Consider the following 17,170-nt stretch of genomic DNA (forward strand, 5'->3'; position numbering starts at 1 on the left):
GGTGTGGGATTTGCATTGATGACAATGATGTGTTAAAAGCTTAGATCACATGAACAGAGACTTCGCTTGGATTGAGGGGCACCCGATAAGCCAGCGTAGAGGCTCGTCTCGGAGAAAACTCAAGGAAGTACTTGGGACTTGCCGTGTGTGATCATGCTCACCCGCTGAGGCGGTCACCAACGCACACATGCCGCCGATGTCAACAGGCGAGTTGCTCCGCAAGCCCTCCCGACCGCCGTACGTGTGCACACGCGCAACAGATAGACACGTGCAGCAGCGTGCGCGGCTTCTAGTCCTAGGGTCCTGTGACCAGCCCACAAACACATCAACCAACCGCAGTGCGCCGACCCCGTGGCGTGCCATGCCGTGCCGTGCCGCACGGCAGTCAACAGGCAGCAGGCCACTTTGACGCAGCATGTGACCCTCAACGCAATACGGTATACTTTCGCAGATGCTCCTATGCGTGGCTACAGCAAGCCTCAGCAGTTGTCGCAGCTGTCGCAAACCTGCCCTGCGCCTGCGCCTGCTCCACGCATGAATGCCCATGCCAAAGCCGCATCAACGCCGCCCGCACACCACACACGTCAGCAACCCAACCTGCTGCGCAACTCCGCCATCCATCACCCCAGCTATCCCAACCGCACATGCCAAGCCCCCGCCCCCAGCCAACAGAGCACCCACACACTCCTCCGCCCAGCTGCTGTGCGCCCGTGCCCCGCGCTTCCTGCCGGCGGCCGTGCGCCCACACCACCTCCCGCCCCGGACTCGACCGTGCCGCCACACGTGCGTGTCAAACCCAGCCTCAGACCCCACGCCTTCCCCCTAGCTGCCCGCTACTCCTCCCCCGCCATTATGTCGTACGGCTTGAACAGCTGCTTGAACCGCTCCACGCGGCCCGCCTCCTCCTCCGGCGTGAGCGCGCAGGCCTTCCAAGACGCCCGCTCCGGCGCCCCAGCCAGGTCCGCAAGCACCTCGCGCCCCAGAGCCATGGGCCAGCGCTCGCCTGGCAGGATGGCGGAATGGAGGAGTTGGAGGCATTGAATAGCTGAGTTCAAGGAGGGGGTGCAGGTCTAGGCATGATTGTTAGGAAGGCGACGGAGGGGTTTGTGGCGGCACATGCACACGCGCACCTGGGCTCTACACGAGCACTGCACTGCCCCGCCCCATCCCTGCCACAGCCGCGCCCGTCACACACGCGCCCACCCCTGCCACCCAGCCCCTCACCCACCCCCACCCCCACCACTAGCACCCCCACCCCCACTAGCACCCCCCCCCCCCACCTGCCCCCGCCTGCCCCCGCCGCCTGCCCCCTCCCCTCCCCCCTACCTCTCATGAGCGGGCGCACCAGCCGCGAGCCGTCCGGCAGCAGCGCCATGAAGTACTCGCTGTCCGGCCCACCCACCTGCAGTGGCAGCAACATTAGCAACAGCAGCACCGCACAGTCGTGACGCACCGGTGACACGTCAGTGACACACGTCAGAAACACACCAAGGACACACGTCAGTGACACACCAGTGACACACACACACCATCATGACCATCAGTGATAGCAGTGACGGCGAGAAGAAGACCGGGAAGCTCAAACCCCCTGCTGCCTGACTGTGTGCGCCACTCACCGCCGTCTTGAGCTGCTTCAGGAGCTCGTCCGGCCCGGTGCCACGTGGCGGCGCGGGGATGTGTTCGAGCTGGTAGCCGGCGGCGGCGGCGGCGGAGCGGAACGCCTCGCCGGCGCGTCTGCATGCGGCGGTGCGCGGGCGCAGGGGTGGGTCGCTGGCACCCACACGGCCATACCCCTTCCCCAACACTCCCCCAGTCTGCCCAGACTGCCCTGCCCCGCCACTTGCATGCTGCCATTCCGCTGCTCAACCTCCCCCTCAACCCGCCGCCTCGAACACCTCCCCTATACACGTATCTACACACGTATCTGGCCATACCCAGTATGCCTTGCCCTGCTGCGCGCTTGCTTCCATTCAACCTGCCCCGTCCCCAGCCCCCCGTTTCCTTACGGGATTGGTTCAAAGTTAACCCCCACCCTCCGCACCCCGCTCCGCACCCCGCCCTGCCACCCCGCCCCGCCCCCGCCGCCCGCGCCCGCGCGCACCTACCTCCCCGCCTCGGGCGTGACCCCCAGCACGTTTATGTGGCAGTGGTTCCCGCCCTTGTTGCGCAGGGACAGGTGCCGCTCGAACGCCACCAGCTCCCGGCCCAGGCTGGCGTACAGCGAGCGCAGCGCCGACACGTAGCTGCGCGTACGAACGTACGAACGTGCAGGGCAGGGCAGGGCAGGGCAGGGCGCGGGGCGGGAAGGGCGCAGGGCGTGGGTGCAGAGTACCGTATCATGCTCAGGGCTGGCATGTACAGGCGTGTGCAGGTGCTCAGGTGGATGCTAGTGTCACCACGTGCACTGCCCCGCCACTGCCATTGCGCCCACCCTGGGCCTGCACCCTCGTGTGGCTTCCCTCCCTGAGCTGGCGCCTGGCGGGACCTGCCCTACGGCCCACCGACGGCCACGACCACATGAACGAGACTGAAGGCCACTACTGGCGCGCTCGTGTCGCATTTTCGTGACTGGGTGGGCTTTCTGATGATGATGCGGGACCGGGCACACAACCGTCCCGCCCTCCCACCCTCCCTCCCTTCCTCCCCGCAGCCGCAGCCGCCCCCCGCTACGACTTAACTTCTTAATGAATCATGAATGTAACCCCCCCGCCGCCGCCGGCCCCCGGCCTCACCGCTCCACCTCGGCGAAGCAGCCGGGCGACAGCGCCACGGAGCAGGGGTGGTGGTCGATGGGCACCAGCAGCACGTGCTCGGCGGTGATCTGGCCCTTGTCCAGCGCCAGGTACACCTGCGGGCGGGGGGGCAAGGATTGGTACAGAGAAGGTGCGGAGGCAGCGGGCGGAGATAAGCCAATGGAGTATGGCAAAGGAAGTCAAGTGCGCAGGGGGCGGAGGGGTGGCACTCCAGGGCAGACTGCAAGGACTCGTCGGCCCGCCTGGTGCTCGCACCTAATCGCTATCTGTGCTGATTTCTACGTCTGGGAGTAATGGTGAAAGCACTACCCTCGCCCGCCCCCTCTAACCCACCTCCTCGCCCACACTTGCGACCAGCTCTGTGTCCGCCGCCACACTGCCCAGACAGAACCAGCAGCCGTCCACGGGCTTGCCCGCAACGACCGCCTCGCCGCCGCCGCCGCCACCGGCGCCCTCGGCATCGCGCGCATGCCGGCCCATGCCCGCAGTGCCTGTGGTGAGGCCGTCATGATGCCACAGGCCATGGGGGAAGGCGGGGAGTGGGGAGGGGATTCGGCATGCAAACAGTTAGCCCCGCATCACATCACATCACATCACCTGCTCTCACGGCGCCAATCTTGGCCAAGCAGCCGGCCCCCCATCCCAACACATCACCTAAACCCAACAGCACGGAGCCCTCACCCCCTCAAGCCACATCACAGGCCCCGCACCCCAGCACGCCGCGGGCTGGCTGGTTCTATTGGGTCTCGGGCTAGCCCGGGCCTCCGGACTTGGCCATCCCCACTCGTTGCGGTCCTGATGGTATCTACCTCCCCCCCCACACATTTCTTCCCCCAACACACCCACACACACCTCGTGCGCCAACCCACACACCTCTCCATACACACACGCGCCCGCTCACCCGCTGTGGACGGCTCCACCACCACCTGCCGCCCGCCCATGTCTGTGTCGTGCAGCCGCAGCGCCCGCTCCGCGCCCTCGCGCGCCTCGAACTGCACGTGCGTAAAGTGCTGCACGCGCCCGTCGCGCGCGTTGGTGCCGCGCCACACGTTCACCACCTGAGAGCACACGGAGACAACGACACACACGTACACACACACAGTAAGTAAGTAACACTTGCTAAGTTGGGGACGGGGACGGCGTCTGGACGGGCTTTCGTTTCGTATTTTTAACACACACACACAGCAGTATGGTTGTGGGCGCGTTGGGTGTGGATGCGAGTGGATGCGAGTGGATGCGGAAGCCCCTGTGCGCCCCTGAAACCCACACGCCGCCCCCTTCCCCAACCTCCGTCCCAATTACAATCTCGTCCCATCATACGCCCATACCACAGCAACCCCCATTTCCTGTCTATCCCCATTAGTCCCCAGCAGTCCCTGTCCCATCCCCATTAGCCCCCGGCAGTCCTTACCCATCCCCAATATCCGGAAACCATGGGCACTATCTCCCCAGCCCCTACGTGAATCAAGCTGCCCCAAGCCCCCGCCGCCCGCACCGCCGCCCGCACCTTGCCGGCCTGCGCGAAGAACGCCACGATCTCCGGCTCCCCCGCCGCCCACGGCAGGTTCTTGACCACCACTGTGCTCCAGGGATCGCGTGGCACGTCAGCCCGGCCCGCAATGGCCTGCGGCGCGGCTGCGGCCTCGCGGCGCGGCTTCTTGGCAGCGCCGCCCGGGCCCACGCCGCTCCACCGGTTGAAGTCGGAGGGCGCGGTCTGTCGAGGGAGGGAGAGGGGGAGGGAGGGGCAGCCGTGGAGGCCGAGCGGAATGAATAGTTAGGGGGCGAGTGCGTCAGTGCATCCCCCGATGCCGGTAGCTGGCGTCAGCTGGATGGCTAAGGGAGCTCGCCAGCTCTCCTGCACTGCCGTAGTGACGCCACATCGCAGGCGGGACGGGACCCCGCACATCCATCTGAACACCCTTGTCGTGCCTGCGGACCGGCGAGTAACGTGCGGTGCCCCGCGGCCCCTGCAGATGAGAAGGGCGGTCAGAGCTCCATGGCCCGGGAGGGCTACGACGCGGACGGCAAGTCCATTGTGGCGACGGCTATGGGTGAGTGTCGCTCCGGGGTGGTTGGGGCTTCAACATCACAACTCCTAATGTGTGTAACAGCAGCCACTGTCCGCTAATCCCGACCACTGCCACTACCACAGGCAGTATGAAGCGGATCAATGACGGGCGGCCACACCTGGGGGAGTTCACCCTGACCTGCAAGGGCTGCGAGCAGGAGCTGCCCGTCAGGAAGGTGACGCCGCACCTCAAGTCCTGGGACACTGGTGCCAACACCTTCAAGAAGACCGTGCTCTTCCGTTTCAAGTGCAACAAGTGCACAAAGTTCGCCACGTACTCCTTCCCCAGGGAGAAGGCGCTGGAGCACCTGCTGGAGTACGTGGCGAACTTTGTGCACTTGTTGCACTTGAAACGGAAGAGCACGGTCTTCTTGAAGGTGTTGGAACCATTGTCCCAGGACTTGAGGTGCGGCATCACCTTCCTGACGGGCAGCTCCTGCTCGCAGCCCTTGCAGGTCAAGGTGAACTCCCCCAGGTGTGGCCGCCCGTCATTGATCCGCTTCATACTGCCTGTAGTAGTGGCAGTGGTCGGGCAGTGGCAGTCGCCAGACCCCCGCACGCACCCCGCCCCCTCTACCATCGCTTGCAACTGTCGCCTGTGCCTGTGCTCCGCTAGTCTGGCTTGGGTTGGTTTAGTTGGGCCGGTATTTACGAGCCCCGCCAGGAGGCTTTCCCAAACATCCTTGCAACCCCAAACACACACACACACACACACACACAGCCCCGCGCACCAGCTCGTCCTGGTCCCTCTTGGCCTGCCTCAGCTCGAAGGGCGAGGGCGTGCACCCCTCCGGCACCGCCCCCAGCGCCTCCGGCTCCAGGGCGGAGGCGGGCGTCAGACCCAGCGCGTGCAGCGACTTGGCCTTGGCTGCAGACGGAGGGGCGGAAGGGGGGGGAGATGGATGGCCGATCATGGAGACGGAGTGGCGAATAAAGAGCAGATATCCGGCGGGTGGGGAGGGCGTGTAGGAGCAGGCGGAGCCAAGGGAGCCGGGAGAAAGGACTTGGGCGCGTGTTGGCCCTCCTCCATTGCGCCACTCCCAGTCCTGCCGACACATCCCAGGCGCACCAAACCCCGAACCCTTCCCAGGGAGTAGGGAGCGAGTCATGCACCCCATCTGCCGCCCCCCTCACCCACGCCCCACCCACCGCGCCCCATCCACCACGCCCTATCCGCCCACCCCCATCACCCCCCCCCCTCACCCCCGCCGCCCCCCTCACCTGGGTGTGCCATGGGCGCAAGCCCCACGAATCGTGTCACCCGCTGCCCCGCGCCCAAGTCCCGGTGGCTGAAGGGCGGCCGCGCGTAGGCCAGCTGCTCGCCGCCCGCGATGTGGTATCGCGGCCGCGCCAGCGCCACCAGCTCCGACACGATGTTGGAACCCGAGGAGGCGGCGCGGTAGCCTGGGACGGGTGGGGAGGAGGAGGGGGGAGGGGAGGGAGGGGAGGGCAGGTGAGGGAGGGAGGGTGGCTTTGTGCGGTTCCGACGTGCTGCACACTGGGCACACACGCCCCTGCTCGTAGCCCCCGGGCCGCAGCCGCCCGTAGCCGGCACGCGCACAACCTTGGCCCAACGCCTGGCCACGCAAAAGCTGCCCCCAACTACGACATCCCTTGTGCCCTTTTAACACAGAAACACACGCTCACACACATACACGCACGCACACACACACACACACACACGCACGCACGCACACACACACACACACGCACACGCACAACACACACACGCACACGCACATGCACACACATGCACATGGCAATACAACGCTCGGTAGCGGTAAGTATCAGCAAGTAACTCTGAGGAGCTCTCGCGCGATAGATTCCGTTTCTTACGCAAGCCCACGCACCCACGCCTCCACGCACCCACGCCTCCACGCACCCACGCCCCCCCTCCTGGCCCTCCACCCCCCAGCCCTCCCGCCCCCGGCCCTCCCGGCCAACGCACCTGCCGGCAGCTCGCCCTGCAGCCCTGTGGTGAGGCCGCGCGGCCACTCGCAGGTGAGCAGCACGTCCACCTCGCCCTCCAGCGCCTTGAGCTGGGACTGAGGGGGGGGGAGGCGGAGGGAGCGGGTGGATGGGGGAGGGGTTAACTCTGAATCGATTCCTTATGGAACAGGAGGGGAGGGGGAGCAGGCGGAGGAGGAGGGGCAGGCGTGGGGCACGTGAGCTGGCGTGTACAGGGGCCGCACCGAACGCAACAGCCGCGTGCGTTTGCGCAGGCGCGTGTACCATATGTCCCCCGGAGGGAGGGGGGCCACGCAAGCCCTGGCCTCCACACACCCTACCCACACGCTGTCCTCTTCATCCCCTCAATCCCCTCCACGCCTTGCCCCCCCCCCCCACCGTCCTAGCGTTCCTACCTCTCGTCTCGGACAGGCCACACAAGGCAACGCCCCCGCCACTTCACCCCTTCACACACACACACACACACACACACACACACACACACACACATACGGAATTGTTCCGTTTGTTTATGTTTAACACACACACGCACACACCTTGAGGAGCCCCACGTCGTCGGGTGTGTAGTGGCGGCACACGGGGGTGGGCGGCGGCGCCTCGCCGCGGCCCGTGAACACGGCGTGGTTGTAGGTGCCGTCCAGGAAGGCCACGTTCAGGCCGTTCACCACCGTCTGCGAGAGCAGATTTGTTTGTGTACGTGTGTGTTCGGTGTGTGATGAGTGTGCAGTTAAACATGTATGTGTAATTGGTGGTGGTGGTGGTGGTGGTGGTGGTGGTGGTGGCGATGATTGCACAACGGCACGCGAAGCCTGCCGCATAGCAGCTCCGCACCGCACTCCCTAACTTCCACACAGTTGCACCCCCGCACCCGGGTACCGTACATCCGTACGCAGGCCCAGACTCGCAGCCACCTTCGCACTGCCCGCGCCCGCGCCGCAGCGGCACCCACCACGCCTGAGCGGCCCAGGTATTTAAGTGGCGCCTTGGCGGCCGGCAGCGCCTCCACAATAGCGTGACTGCCCGCACCTGCCCGTGTGAAATCATGAGAGCGCCGGCGGTGGGCGGCGGGGGAAGAGGGAAGGTTCAGCTCCAGACCCCACGGAACTGAGACGCATGAATTGGAGCCAGCCCACAAAGCGCGGAGGAGGAGATGATGTGGGTGCTGTGCCCGAAACCATTGAAGCACGCGTGGGGTATGTGGAGCGCAGGGGGAGGTTCGCGGCCGCCAACGTCGTTCTCCCACTCCAATAGCAGTCCGGCAGCCCCAGAACCATGGGCGGCTGGTTGCACCGCTTGCGGAGCTGCTCACCGAAGCCCCCGATGAAGTAGGTGGGAACGGGGATGGGCCCCTGGCCCGTCACGTACGCCACGAGCGCATCGTTGGGCTCGTCGGTGTCGGCGCCGGGCCCTACACGCACGCAGCAAGTCCGAAGATGGCGCCAGTTCCAATCGTGTCGGCGGCGAGGGAGCGCCCTGACCCAAGCGACATGCCGTCACGGCATTGCGCTACCTTTATGTTACTTTAGACCTGCTTACCGAAGAACTGGCCCACGCAGAAGAGCGCCTCGAACGGGCCATTCTTTTTATTTACCGTCTCCACCTTCTTGAAGAGCCCTGGCAGATCCCCCTCAACTGCCCCTGAGAATAGGACTTTGGCTGCGGCCATGCCTGCCGCAGCTTCGCTCGTGAAGCAAAGTCAGAAAGTGCAGTCTGCGTAATGGGCTCGTTAAATGAAGCCTAAAGATACATGTATAAATGTAATGAAGTAGGGTACTCCCGAAACTTCAAATGCGTCCTGTGAATCCAGTCGCCCGCCGATGGGCTGCATGGGAGTCAACGACCAGAGTCGGAGAAATTCTGCCACTGGCGCGTAATACAGCTACTTCACTTGACTGACTTACATATACTTTATTGATAGTATCTGACTAGAGCTCTCATGCCGCGATGGACGTGAACCGTCACTGAATTCCGAAGGGCCACGCAGTCGCGGCGACGCGCTAAAGGGTGAGTGACAGCCCGTAAGCAACAACCGTAAACATGAAGTACTAACGCATGGACGCTGGCAATGCTCGGTCCTACGCGTGCGCTACACCCGGGTTAGCTACAGGCGAAGCTCCCAGTCGCGTAGCCCTTTCGTAGCTGCTGCTTGTTGAGAAAACCGGCCCATCAAATGAGTTCTTATAACCGCAAGTACCAACTGTAAGGTTTACTGTCGCGGTGTCGCGGTGCACTTCGGCTCTGGTGCGCAGGTCGGCACGATGTCCGCGTCGGGCGGTCCAAAACCAAAAGGCCCAGAGCGCCTGCAGCTGGCGTTCCAAGAAATATACGCAGCCGATCTTGGACCCTGGCCAAGCTATGGTGGGTTGGGTTGCTAATCGTGCTAGCGCTACTCGGGGCACATGCCGTCCTGCCAGGCCGCATGCCTTCACTCAAAACGCGCGACTGGATACGCGACCCCGCATTCATGCTGCACATGCATCTAGCAACTGGCTTCCATTTGAACCCTTATCCGTCAACCACAGACACCAAGTCGTCACCGCTCGGGGCTCGCGGCACCCAGCCTCCAGGCGCCGCTAGTAGGCCCTCGCCCTCCTACGCCAACACGCCTAGCGCGCTTGTGCGCAGGAGCCTGCAACAACAACAACAACAACAACAACAGCAGCAGCAACCACAGCAGTCGCAGCAGCAGCAGCAGCAGCAGCTTTGCTCCACAGTGGAGCAGGTAGAGGAGCTGCTCGCGGGCGGCAGCCGGGCGGCGGCAGCGGCGGCCACCACGCCGGGCCGCAAGGCGGCAGGAGCAGGCGGCTACGCCTCGCGCCACACGCAGCGAGCCGCGTACGCGGCGGCGGCGGGGTCCCCAGGGGCGGGCCCGGCGGGCGGCCTTCCACCCACAGCCTCGTCTCCGGCGGGCAGCAAGGCCGCTGCCTCGCCTGGGGGCCGGGCTGGCGCGGCTGCAGCGGCAGGAGCGGCCCGAGCTGCAGGCAAGGCCGCGGCGGGCACTGCCGCCGGTGGCGCCGACGCGAAGTGAGTGCCGCAGCCTGTTAGAGCCTAAATACTCTGTCAGCGCTTCCACGGCCTATCTAACCACGACCTATCTTGCTTCACCTGTCTCGGCTGGGCTCTCCTGACGGCTGTCCCCGTCACCTGCAGGGCTGCTGGGGCGTCAACCGGCAAGGCTGCCGGCCAGTCCCGCGGCAAGGGCGCAGCCGCAGGCGGCCGCACCGCGGGCGCCGCCACGTCGGCCGTCATCGCCGCCCTGGCGCTGGACGCGTCGCTGTCGGACCTGGACCCATCTGCACTGGCGCTGCTGGAAGCCATCATGTCGCCAGCCGATGCGGCGGCTGCGGCCGCCAACAGCAAGGGCGCCGCCGCCCCAGCGGCTGCCGCCGCCACCGGAGCAACAGCGGCGGTGCCGGTAGCAGCCGCAGCCGCAGGCATCCTGACCTCGCCGGTCACGCCGGCGGGAACCGCGGCTCTGCCACCGCGGCCGCCACAGGTCCGCGCGTCGCTGGACGGCTCGTTCGCGGCCGCTGCCGACGCGCCTCGCTCAGGTTGCGCCGCCGACGCCCGCTCCCAGGCCGCCAGCGCAGCCGAGTCCCCGGCGGCGGGCTCACTGACCGCGGCCATGGCCCAGAGGGCGGTGGCGGCAGCTGCCGCGGGCGACTCACGCCGCAACAGCCCGCGCGAGCTGGCCAGCGTCGGCGCCGCAGGTGGTGGCGGTGGCGGCGGCGGCAACGGTGGCGCAAGCACACTGCCTTCCGATGTTTCCTTGCATCTGCCGCACTCGAGCGCGCCGTCGGCGACCGGCAGCGCGACCTCGGCGGCCACCGCGCCGCCGCTGGCGCCGCCACCGCGCGCCGGCAGCGGCAAGCCTGGCAGCTGCTCCTACCCCTCGGGTTCCGCCCGCGCGCCCCTGCCGCAGAGCAGCATGAGCGCGGGGGGCCTCGTCCCCACAGGCGCCGCCGGCGCCGGCGCCCTCCCTGCCGACGCCGACGAGGTGGCGGAGGAGGACTGCGGCGCGGCGGCGTCGGATGTGGAGGACGGCGGCTGCGTCAGCGACGGCGAGGGCGCCTCCTCCCGCGGCGGCCGCAACACCGCAGGCCAGACACAGGCGCAGCGCGGCACCGGTGCTGGCGCGGGCCACAGCAGCGCAAACAACCTGAACGCGGCGGCCGTCGGTGCGCAGGGCGGCGGCGGCGGCGCCCGGGAGCTCATCAAGCGGTTGTGCCGCTCACACGCCACACGCACGCTGTCCAACCGCTCACTGCGCGTCGCGGCGGGGCGGCCGCTGACGTACGCCGAGCTGCAAGGTGAGAGCGTATGACAAGCCACTGTGTTTCCTTCCACGCTGTTTGCATCAGTGCGACAGTGCGTCTTGGCAGCGGCGGCGGCGGCTACCTGTCTTGATGGCCTTGCCCTGACTGCCCGCCGGGCTTTTACACACACTCCATGTGCGGCTTGGTGCTCCTGCGCAGGATCGTCGCGCCTGCAGGGCTGCGCCTCAGCCGCCACGGACCCCGCCGCGCCCGCCAGCGGCGCCACAAGCCGCCGCACCACAGGCGAGCGGCCCTCCGCTGGCGACCGCCCCTCCACCGCCAGCGCCGGCGCCGGCCTGCTCCGAGGCATGGCTGACAACAACCTGTCTGACAGGACCATCCCTGAGGAGTCGGGCGGCCAGAGCGCGCCCAACTCCGTCAGCTCCGTGGCCGGAGCCGCCCGCGCAGCCGAGGCAACGGCCGCGCTTGCGGCGGCTGCGGCGGCGGGCGACGCAGCTCCCGCCGCCGCCGGCCAGTCTGGGCGGCTGAGCCAGCGGGTGTCGCAAGGCAGGCAGCAGACGCCGCCTGCCGCGCAGCCGCCCAAGCAAGCAGAGGTTAAGAAGCGGGGCTTCTTTGCGCGGCTGTTTTCCTGCTTTGGCGGCGGCGGAGGCGAAAAGGGCAGCCAGCTGTGCAACACGAGCAGCGGCAGCGCAAGCGCTGGCGCGGCGGTGGCGTCCGTGCCTGCCGCTATGCCCACCGCTGCTGCTGTCGAGCAACCGGTGCTGTCGGATGGCGGCGGTCTGCTGCTGAAGCGGTCGCTCAGCGTCGGCACCGGCGCACCGGCGTCCTTCCCCATCAATATCGACGCGGCGGCAGCCGGCGGCGAGCCAGGCAAGACGCGCGGAGCAGCGCCGGGCATTCCCATGCCTGCGGAGTTTGACCCGGCCTTCGCCACCGCCACCGGTGGCCTGTCCGGCGCTGCGCCGCTCGGCTCCGATGCGTCGGTCGCCTCCGTGCCCACGTCGCCGCGCTCGCCCCTTGGCACCACCGCCGCCGCCGCTGCTGCGCCCGCCCCAGTCGCGGCCGGCAGCAGCCGCCTTGCAGCCATGGCCTCTGTGGGCTCCTCCTCCCTGCTGCCGCCAGCGCAGTCCATGTCCCAGCCGCAGCAGCGCAGCCCGCTTCCCGGCGGCGCCGTCGCCTCACGCCGCGGCGGCTACGCGCTCGCCAGCCCCGCCGGCGGCGGCGCCTCTTACAGCGGCAATGGCCCGCAGCCGCTGCGCGCGTCCACGGACACCGGCCCCTCCTCCCTCATCATGCGCAGCTTTGACGGCAACCCCGCCGCCGCCGCTATGGGCCCCGCCACTGCCGGCGGCGCCGCGCCGGCGTCGGCGGCGGCGTCGCCGCTGGGCAGCAGCCGCGGCTCCCATCGCCAGGTTGCCCGCAGCGCCTCCCGCCCGGGCAGCGCCTTGGCGGCAGCAGCCGCGGAGGCGGGAGCGGGCCGCGGCGGCCAGTTCCGCACCGGCACCAGCACCGGCACCGGCTCCGCCGCGCCAGTAAGCACTCACGGTCACAGCGCGGAGCGCCTGCAGCGCGCCATCTCTGACGGCACCGCCATCGGCGCGCACCCGCCGGCTGCACGCAGCCGCCTCAGCCCTGGCGGCGCGCGGGACCGCCGTGCCACGGTCGAGGCGGCGATGGCCTACGAGGACGCCGCACCCGGCACTGGCGCGGGCGCGACCGCCGCCGCTGGGGGCGGATCCCACAGCGCCTCGCCCAACCACGTGACCGCTGGTGACGCCACAGCCGCGCCCGTGCCCGGAGCGGGCTTGCCGCCGCTGCTCTTCTCTGACGCGCCATCGCTGCGGCCCGCTGCCGCTGCCGCCGGTTCTGCACCCTCTGAGGCGCCGCTAGCCGGAACGGTGGCTACAGCCGTGGCGGCGCTGACCGGCGGCCGCTACAGCCGCAAGCGCACGCGCGCCACACACCCCACCGGCGGCAGCCTAGCGCACCTGGACGCCAAGAAGCTGGCGGCGCTGCCTCTGGAGGAGATGCTGGAGACCATACAGGCCGCCATCGAGGCCGACGACGCCGCCCGCGGCCGCCAGAGCCAGCAGGCGCCGCAGCAGCACCTGTCCGCGGACGGGGCGGTGGCGGCGCGCGTCGCCTCCATCCGCCGGCGCCGCAGCGCTGCTGGCGCCCGCGGCAACGGAGCCGCTGCAGCGGGCGCAGGCGCAGGCGGCGCGAGCACAGCGGCGGTGCAGATGACGCCTGGTGGTAAAGGCGGCGCAGCGGACGGTGGCGGCCGCCGGCGCCGCCGCCGGCGCGTCAAGAACCCCAAGCGCGCCACCGGCGCTTCCAACGCGCCGCCGCTCGCGGCAGTGGCCAGTCAGCCGCAGGTGTCCCCAGGCGTGCCGGCGCTGCTGCTGCAGGCGCAGCGCTCCAGCCCGGCCTTTGGCGCCACCGCCGCCGCCGGCGCCGGCGCCACTGCTGCTGCCGCCGGCTCGGCTGCCAAGCCCGAGTGGCGTCACGGCGGCCGCGCCCTGGCATTCAACGGCATTGGCATCGCCGGCGCGCCCGCCCTGCCGAGCTCCATCGGCATTGTGATCTCGCCTCGCGAGCCCCACACTGCCGGCGCCGCCTCCGCCGCCGGCAGCGCCTCCGCCTCCGCCGCCGCACGTGCCTCCGTGGATTCATACTTCGGTCTGGTACGGCAGCCGCCGTACAAGAAGCCGCTGCTGTCCCGCAACAGCCCGTCGCCGCCGCGGCCCAGCGTGTCGCCGTCGTTGTCGTCGCCGCCACCGCTGGCGGCGATGGCGGCGGCGTCGTCCAGCCCAGCAGCACCTATGGCGGCGCCGGCGGCGGGGCCGCCGGCTGGCCACACAACGCTGGAGGTAGGTCCGGCCGTGGCGGCGGTGCTCCGCGCCTCGGCGCCCGTGCACCCCACGGCCTCGCTGGCGGCGGCGGCGGCGGCGGCGTCACCGCCCCTGGGCACCACGGGACGGGCGGTGAGCAGGCTGCTGCTTCAGAGCGACCCTGCCGCCGCCGCGCCGGTGACCTCGTCCCTGGACCTCACCTCCCTCATCTCTAGCGCTGGCGCTGGCATCGGCTACTCACGTGCCGGCACCCCGACCAGCATGCCCCCGGGGGCGGCCTCGCCCGCGCCTGACGCCGCCAGCCCGTCGAGGAGGCCAGCGCTTGCTAGCAGCTGCAAGGATGCAGGCGCCGTCGCGGCTGTGACGATGGGCAAGGACAAGGCCGGCAAGGACGTTTCCATTGCTGCCGCCTCTGGCCCTTCAGAGGCGCAGCTATTTTCGCAGCTTATGGATCTGATCAGTCGCGGCATGGAGGTTGAGCAAAACGTGCTGGGCCGCGGCGGCGACAGCGGTGATGCGGCCAAGGCGCTGGCACAGGCGCCGAAGCCGCAGGTGCTGGCGACACAGCGGCCGCTGCCGCCGCCGCCTGCTGTGGTGGTGCCGGTGATGGATGTGCACGTGTTCGAGGAGCAGCACCCGCACCACAGGCAGGCGCACCAGCAGCAGCAGGCGTCCAGGGGCTACCAGCTGCTGCTGAAGCGGCCGGCCACGCCGCCCGCGGCCACCGCCATCAGCCTGGCGGAGCTGCTGTCCCGCGCGCCGCCGGCGGCAGCAGCGGCGGCGGCGGCGGGGGCGCAGGAGGTCAGCGCAGGTGCAGCAGAGGCGGGTGCGGCGGAGGCGGAGGCGGCGGCAGCAGGAGCCGTGGTGGCGGTGAAGCCACTGGAGGCGGAGGCTGTGCCTGAGGATGAGAGCTTCCACTGCTCAGGAGAGGCTGACGAGGAGGTGGCAGAAGAGGAGGAGCAGCATGAGGCGGACGGGGGTGAGGAGCAGCAGGAGGAGGCGGAGGCCGTGGACGACAGCTCGCTGCCGCAGCCCTACTGCGCCACAACCGCTAGCGCTACAGCCACCCCCACCGCCGCCGCGACCGAGGCGATGGCCAGCCAGGCTGCTGCTCCAGGCCCAGCCGTGAAGGTGCAGGTGAAGATGAGCACGCTGGAGTCGGCCATCAGTGAGGCGCTCTCAGCCGACGTGCCGCAGCCTCCAGCCGCTGCCGCGGCCTCCGACGTTGTGCTGCACTGCTCCGGTTCCACAGCTGTGAGCGAGTTCGACCGCGAGCAGCAGGCAGCTTCTGGTCTGCTCTCCCGCACCTCCACCGCCGCCTCCGACGACAACAGGGCAGCCGGCGGCGACGGGGCCGGCAGCATCAGCGGTGCCAGCGCAAGCGAGCCGCTCAAAGCCACGCTGAGCTCTGAGGCGCCGGCTATGACCAAGCTCGACAGCCGCAGCGTCAGCTACGTCCGCCTGTCGCTGTCGCAGCAGGCGCACGCGCAGCAGGCCGCCGCCGCCCCGCCGCCGCCGCACTACGCGGCGCCCACGGTTGCCAGCGCCGCCGCCAGCGGCCAGCGCGCCAGCAGCAGCTCTGGCGGCGGTGGCGGCGCAGCAGCGCCCTCAGAAGGCGGCCGCCGGGTCAGCTTGAGCGGTGGCGGCGGCGGCGGCGCGCGCGATGTGGGCCGCTCGCCGCTGCGGCAGCGTGCGCACTCGCCGCCTCCCGGCTCCTACTCGGCACTGGCGGCGGCACGGCTATCCGGCGCCGGCATCAACCCATCCCCATCAGCCACCACCACGCCCACCAAGGCGCCACCTCTGCCACCGCCGCTGCCGACTGCGGCTGCGCCGGCCGCCTCGCCTGCTCGCGCCGTGGCGCCGTTCACGCTGCCGCTGGTTGAGTCGGGTGCCGCGGTGGCCGCGGTGCTGCACTCCACACCGTCAGTGGGGGAGCTCTCGTCGGGCACCGTCGCTGGGCGGGTGTCCGGCGGCCTGGTCGATGAGCAGTGCACGTCGGGGGCTACGCAGGAGGTGGTGGTGGCGCCGGGCTGCGGGATACCGCCGGCGGAGGCAGTGGCAGAGGCGGAAGCGGTGGTGGAAGCGGTGACTGCGCGTGGTGATGACGGGCGGGACCGGATGTCCAGCTCCTTCAAGGCGCCCGCCTCACAGCGAGACCTCGGCGGCAGCGGCATCTGCAGCGGTGCCTTCGAGTCCGTGCTGACGGCGGAAGAGGTGGAGGAGGTCGCCGCGGAGGCGGCCGCGGAGGAGCCGTCGGCCTTCCGGGATGAGGAGGTGGTCATGGCGGTGGCGGTGGCTGGGGTGGCGGCACCTGTGGTTGGAGCTGCTGCAGGCGCCGCACTGCTGGTGTATGAGGCCGCGCTCAGCCCTCGGACCTCCGCGGGCGCCGGCTGGGACGCCACCGTTGCATTTGAGGACATACCCGCCTCCTCCCACGCCCCCACACCGGCAGCTGCTGCTGCCTCGGCGGCCGTCCAGCAGGCGGTGGCGGCACCCGCTGCGCCCGCTGCAGCCGATCCCCCCGCAGCGGCAGTGGCGGCTGTGGCTGCGATCAGCGTCGCCGGCGGCAGCGGCAGCGGTATCGGTTGCGCCCGTGGCAGCCATCATGACAGCGGCTCGATTGACCTGGATGCGTATGAGAAGTCGCTTGCGGAGTTTGATCCCTACCTCAACAGCGGAGGGCCTGCCCCGGCTGTCGTGAAGCAGCCGGTCCCGTGAGGGCCGAAAGAGAAATGCGGAATTGAGGACAGCATGACCACGTGGATTCATCAAGGACTCGAACATGTATGTGTAAGGGGCGGGCACATGCCTGTTGTAGAGGGTTATTGAGCTGTGTGTAGGGGTGGCCTTGAAAGGCAATCCTTTGACGACAATAAAAAGGGTGCCAAGAGGTGTTGCGGCGACTTGTAACTGTGGATGGAGAACATGGCGGACGTCAGAGCGCTATGCCAGGACCGGCAGGCACATATGTGCTTTGGTTTGCTACCCTTGGCTACAGAACAACTGCGCAGCTCTATTTGGTGCCGATACACGATCGACAGGACGTATGCTTGTTGTTGCGTCCATGCGTAAAGACGGACAAGGGGTATTCAGCTTACCGTATCATGACGCTTCAGTGGACCCCATACCCCGGTGTGGCCTCACCATGCCTATGAAGATTTTGACCCTTGCAAGAAGGCAAGACAGCCACGACGATCCTTGTATGTATGTAACCTCCACTGTAAGCGGCCCCCATCTCTCCGTGTTGCC

General features: G+C 68.5%; 2 protein-coding genes across 2 annotated transcripts; one reads left to right on the forward strand and one right to left on the reverse strand.

The window, feature by feature from the left end:
• Positions 1 to 13: 13 nt before the first annotated feature.
• CHLRE_07g338900v5 (uncharacterized protein) lies at positions 14 to 8,539 on the reverse strand. Its single transcript, XM_043064319.1, has 15 exons — positions 8,326 to 8,539; positions 8,099 to 8,197; positions 7,739 to 7,815; positions 7,326 to 7,460; positions 6,770 to 6,866; positions 6,043 to 6,225; positions 5,553 to 5,689; positions 4,261 to 4,467; positions 3,655 to 3,811; positions 3,087 to 3,244; positions 2,733 to 2,848; positions 2,106 to 2,243; positions 1,617 to 1,734; positions 1,327 to 1,402; positions 14 to 1,003 (listed from the first exon to the last, which is right to left on the reverse strand). Exons 1-15 carry the CDS (start codon positions 8,453 to 8,455, stop codon positions 834 to 836), a joined length of 1,998 nt encoding a protein of 665 aa, XP_042922887.1. The 5' UTR covers positions 8,456 to 8,539; the 3' UTR covers positions 14 to 833.
• A 170-nt stretch (positions 8,540 to 8,709) lies between these two features.
• Positions 8,710 to 17,145, forward strand: CHLRE_07g338950v5 (uncharacterized protein). Its single transcript, XM_043064320.1, has 5 exons — positions 8,710 to 8,793; positions 9,039 to 9,147; positions 9,312 to 9,813; positions 9,940 to 11,099; positions 11,265 to 17,145. Exons 2-5 carry the CDS (start codon positions 9,048 to 9,050, stop codon positions 16,637 to 16,639), a joined length of 7,137 nt encoding a protein of 2,378 aa, XP_042922888.1. The 5' UTR covers positions 8,710 to 8,793; positions 9,039 to 9,047; the 3' UTR covers positions 16,640 to 17,145.
• The last annotated feature ends 25 nt before the right edge of the window (positions 17,146 to 17,170 follow it).

This window comes from Chlamydomonas reinhardtii, chromosome 7 (assembly GCF_000002595.2).
Source record: "Chlamydomonas reinhardtii strain CC-503 cw92 mt+ chromosome 7, whole genome shotgun sequence".
In the NCBI taxonomy this organism is placed as follows: Eukaryota; Viridiplantae; Chlorophyta; class Chlorophyceae; order Chlamydomonadales; family Chlamydomonadaceae; genus Chlamydomonas; species Chlamydomonas reinhardtii.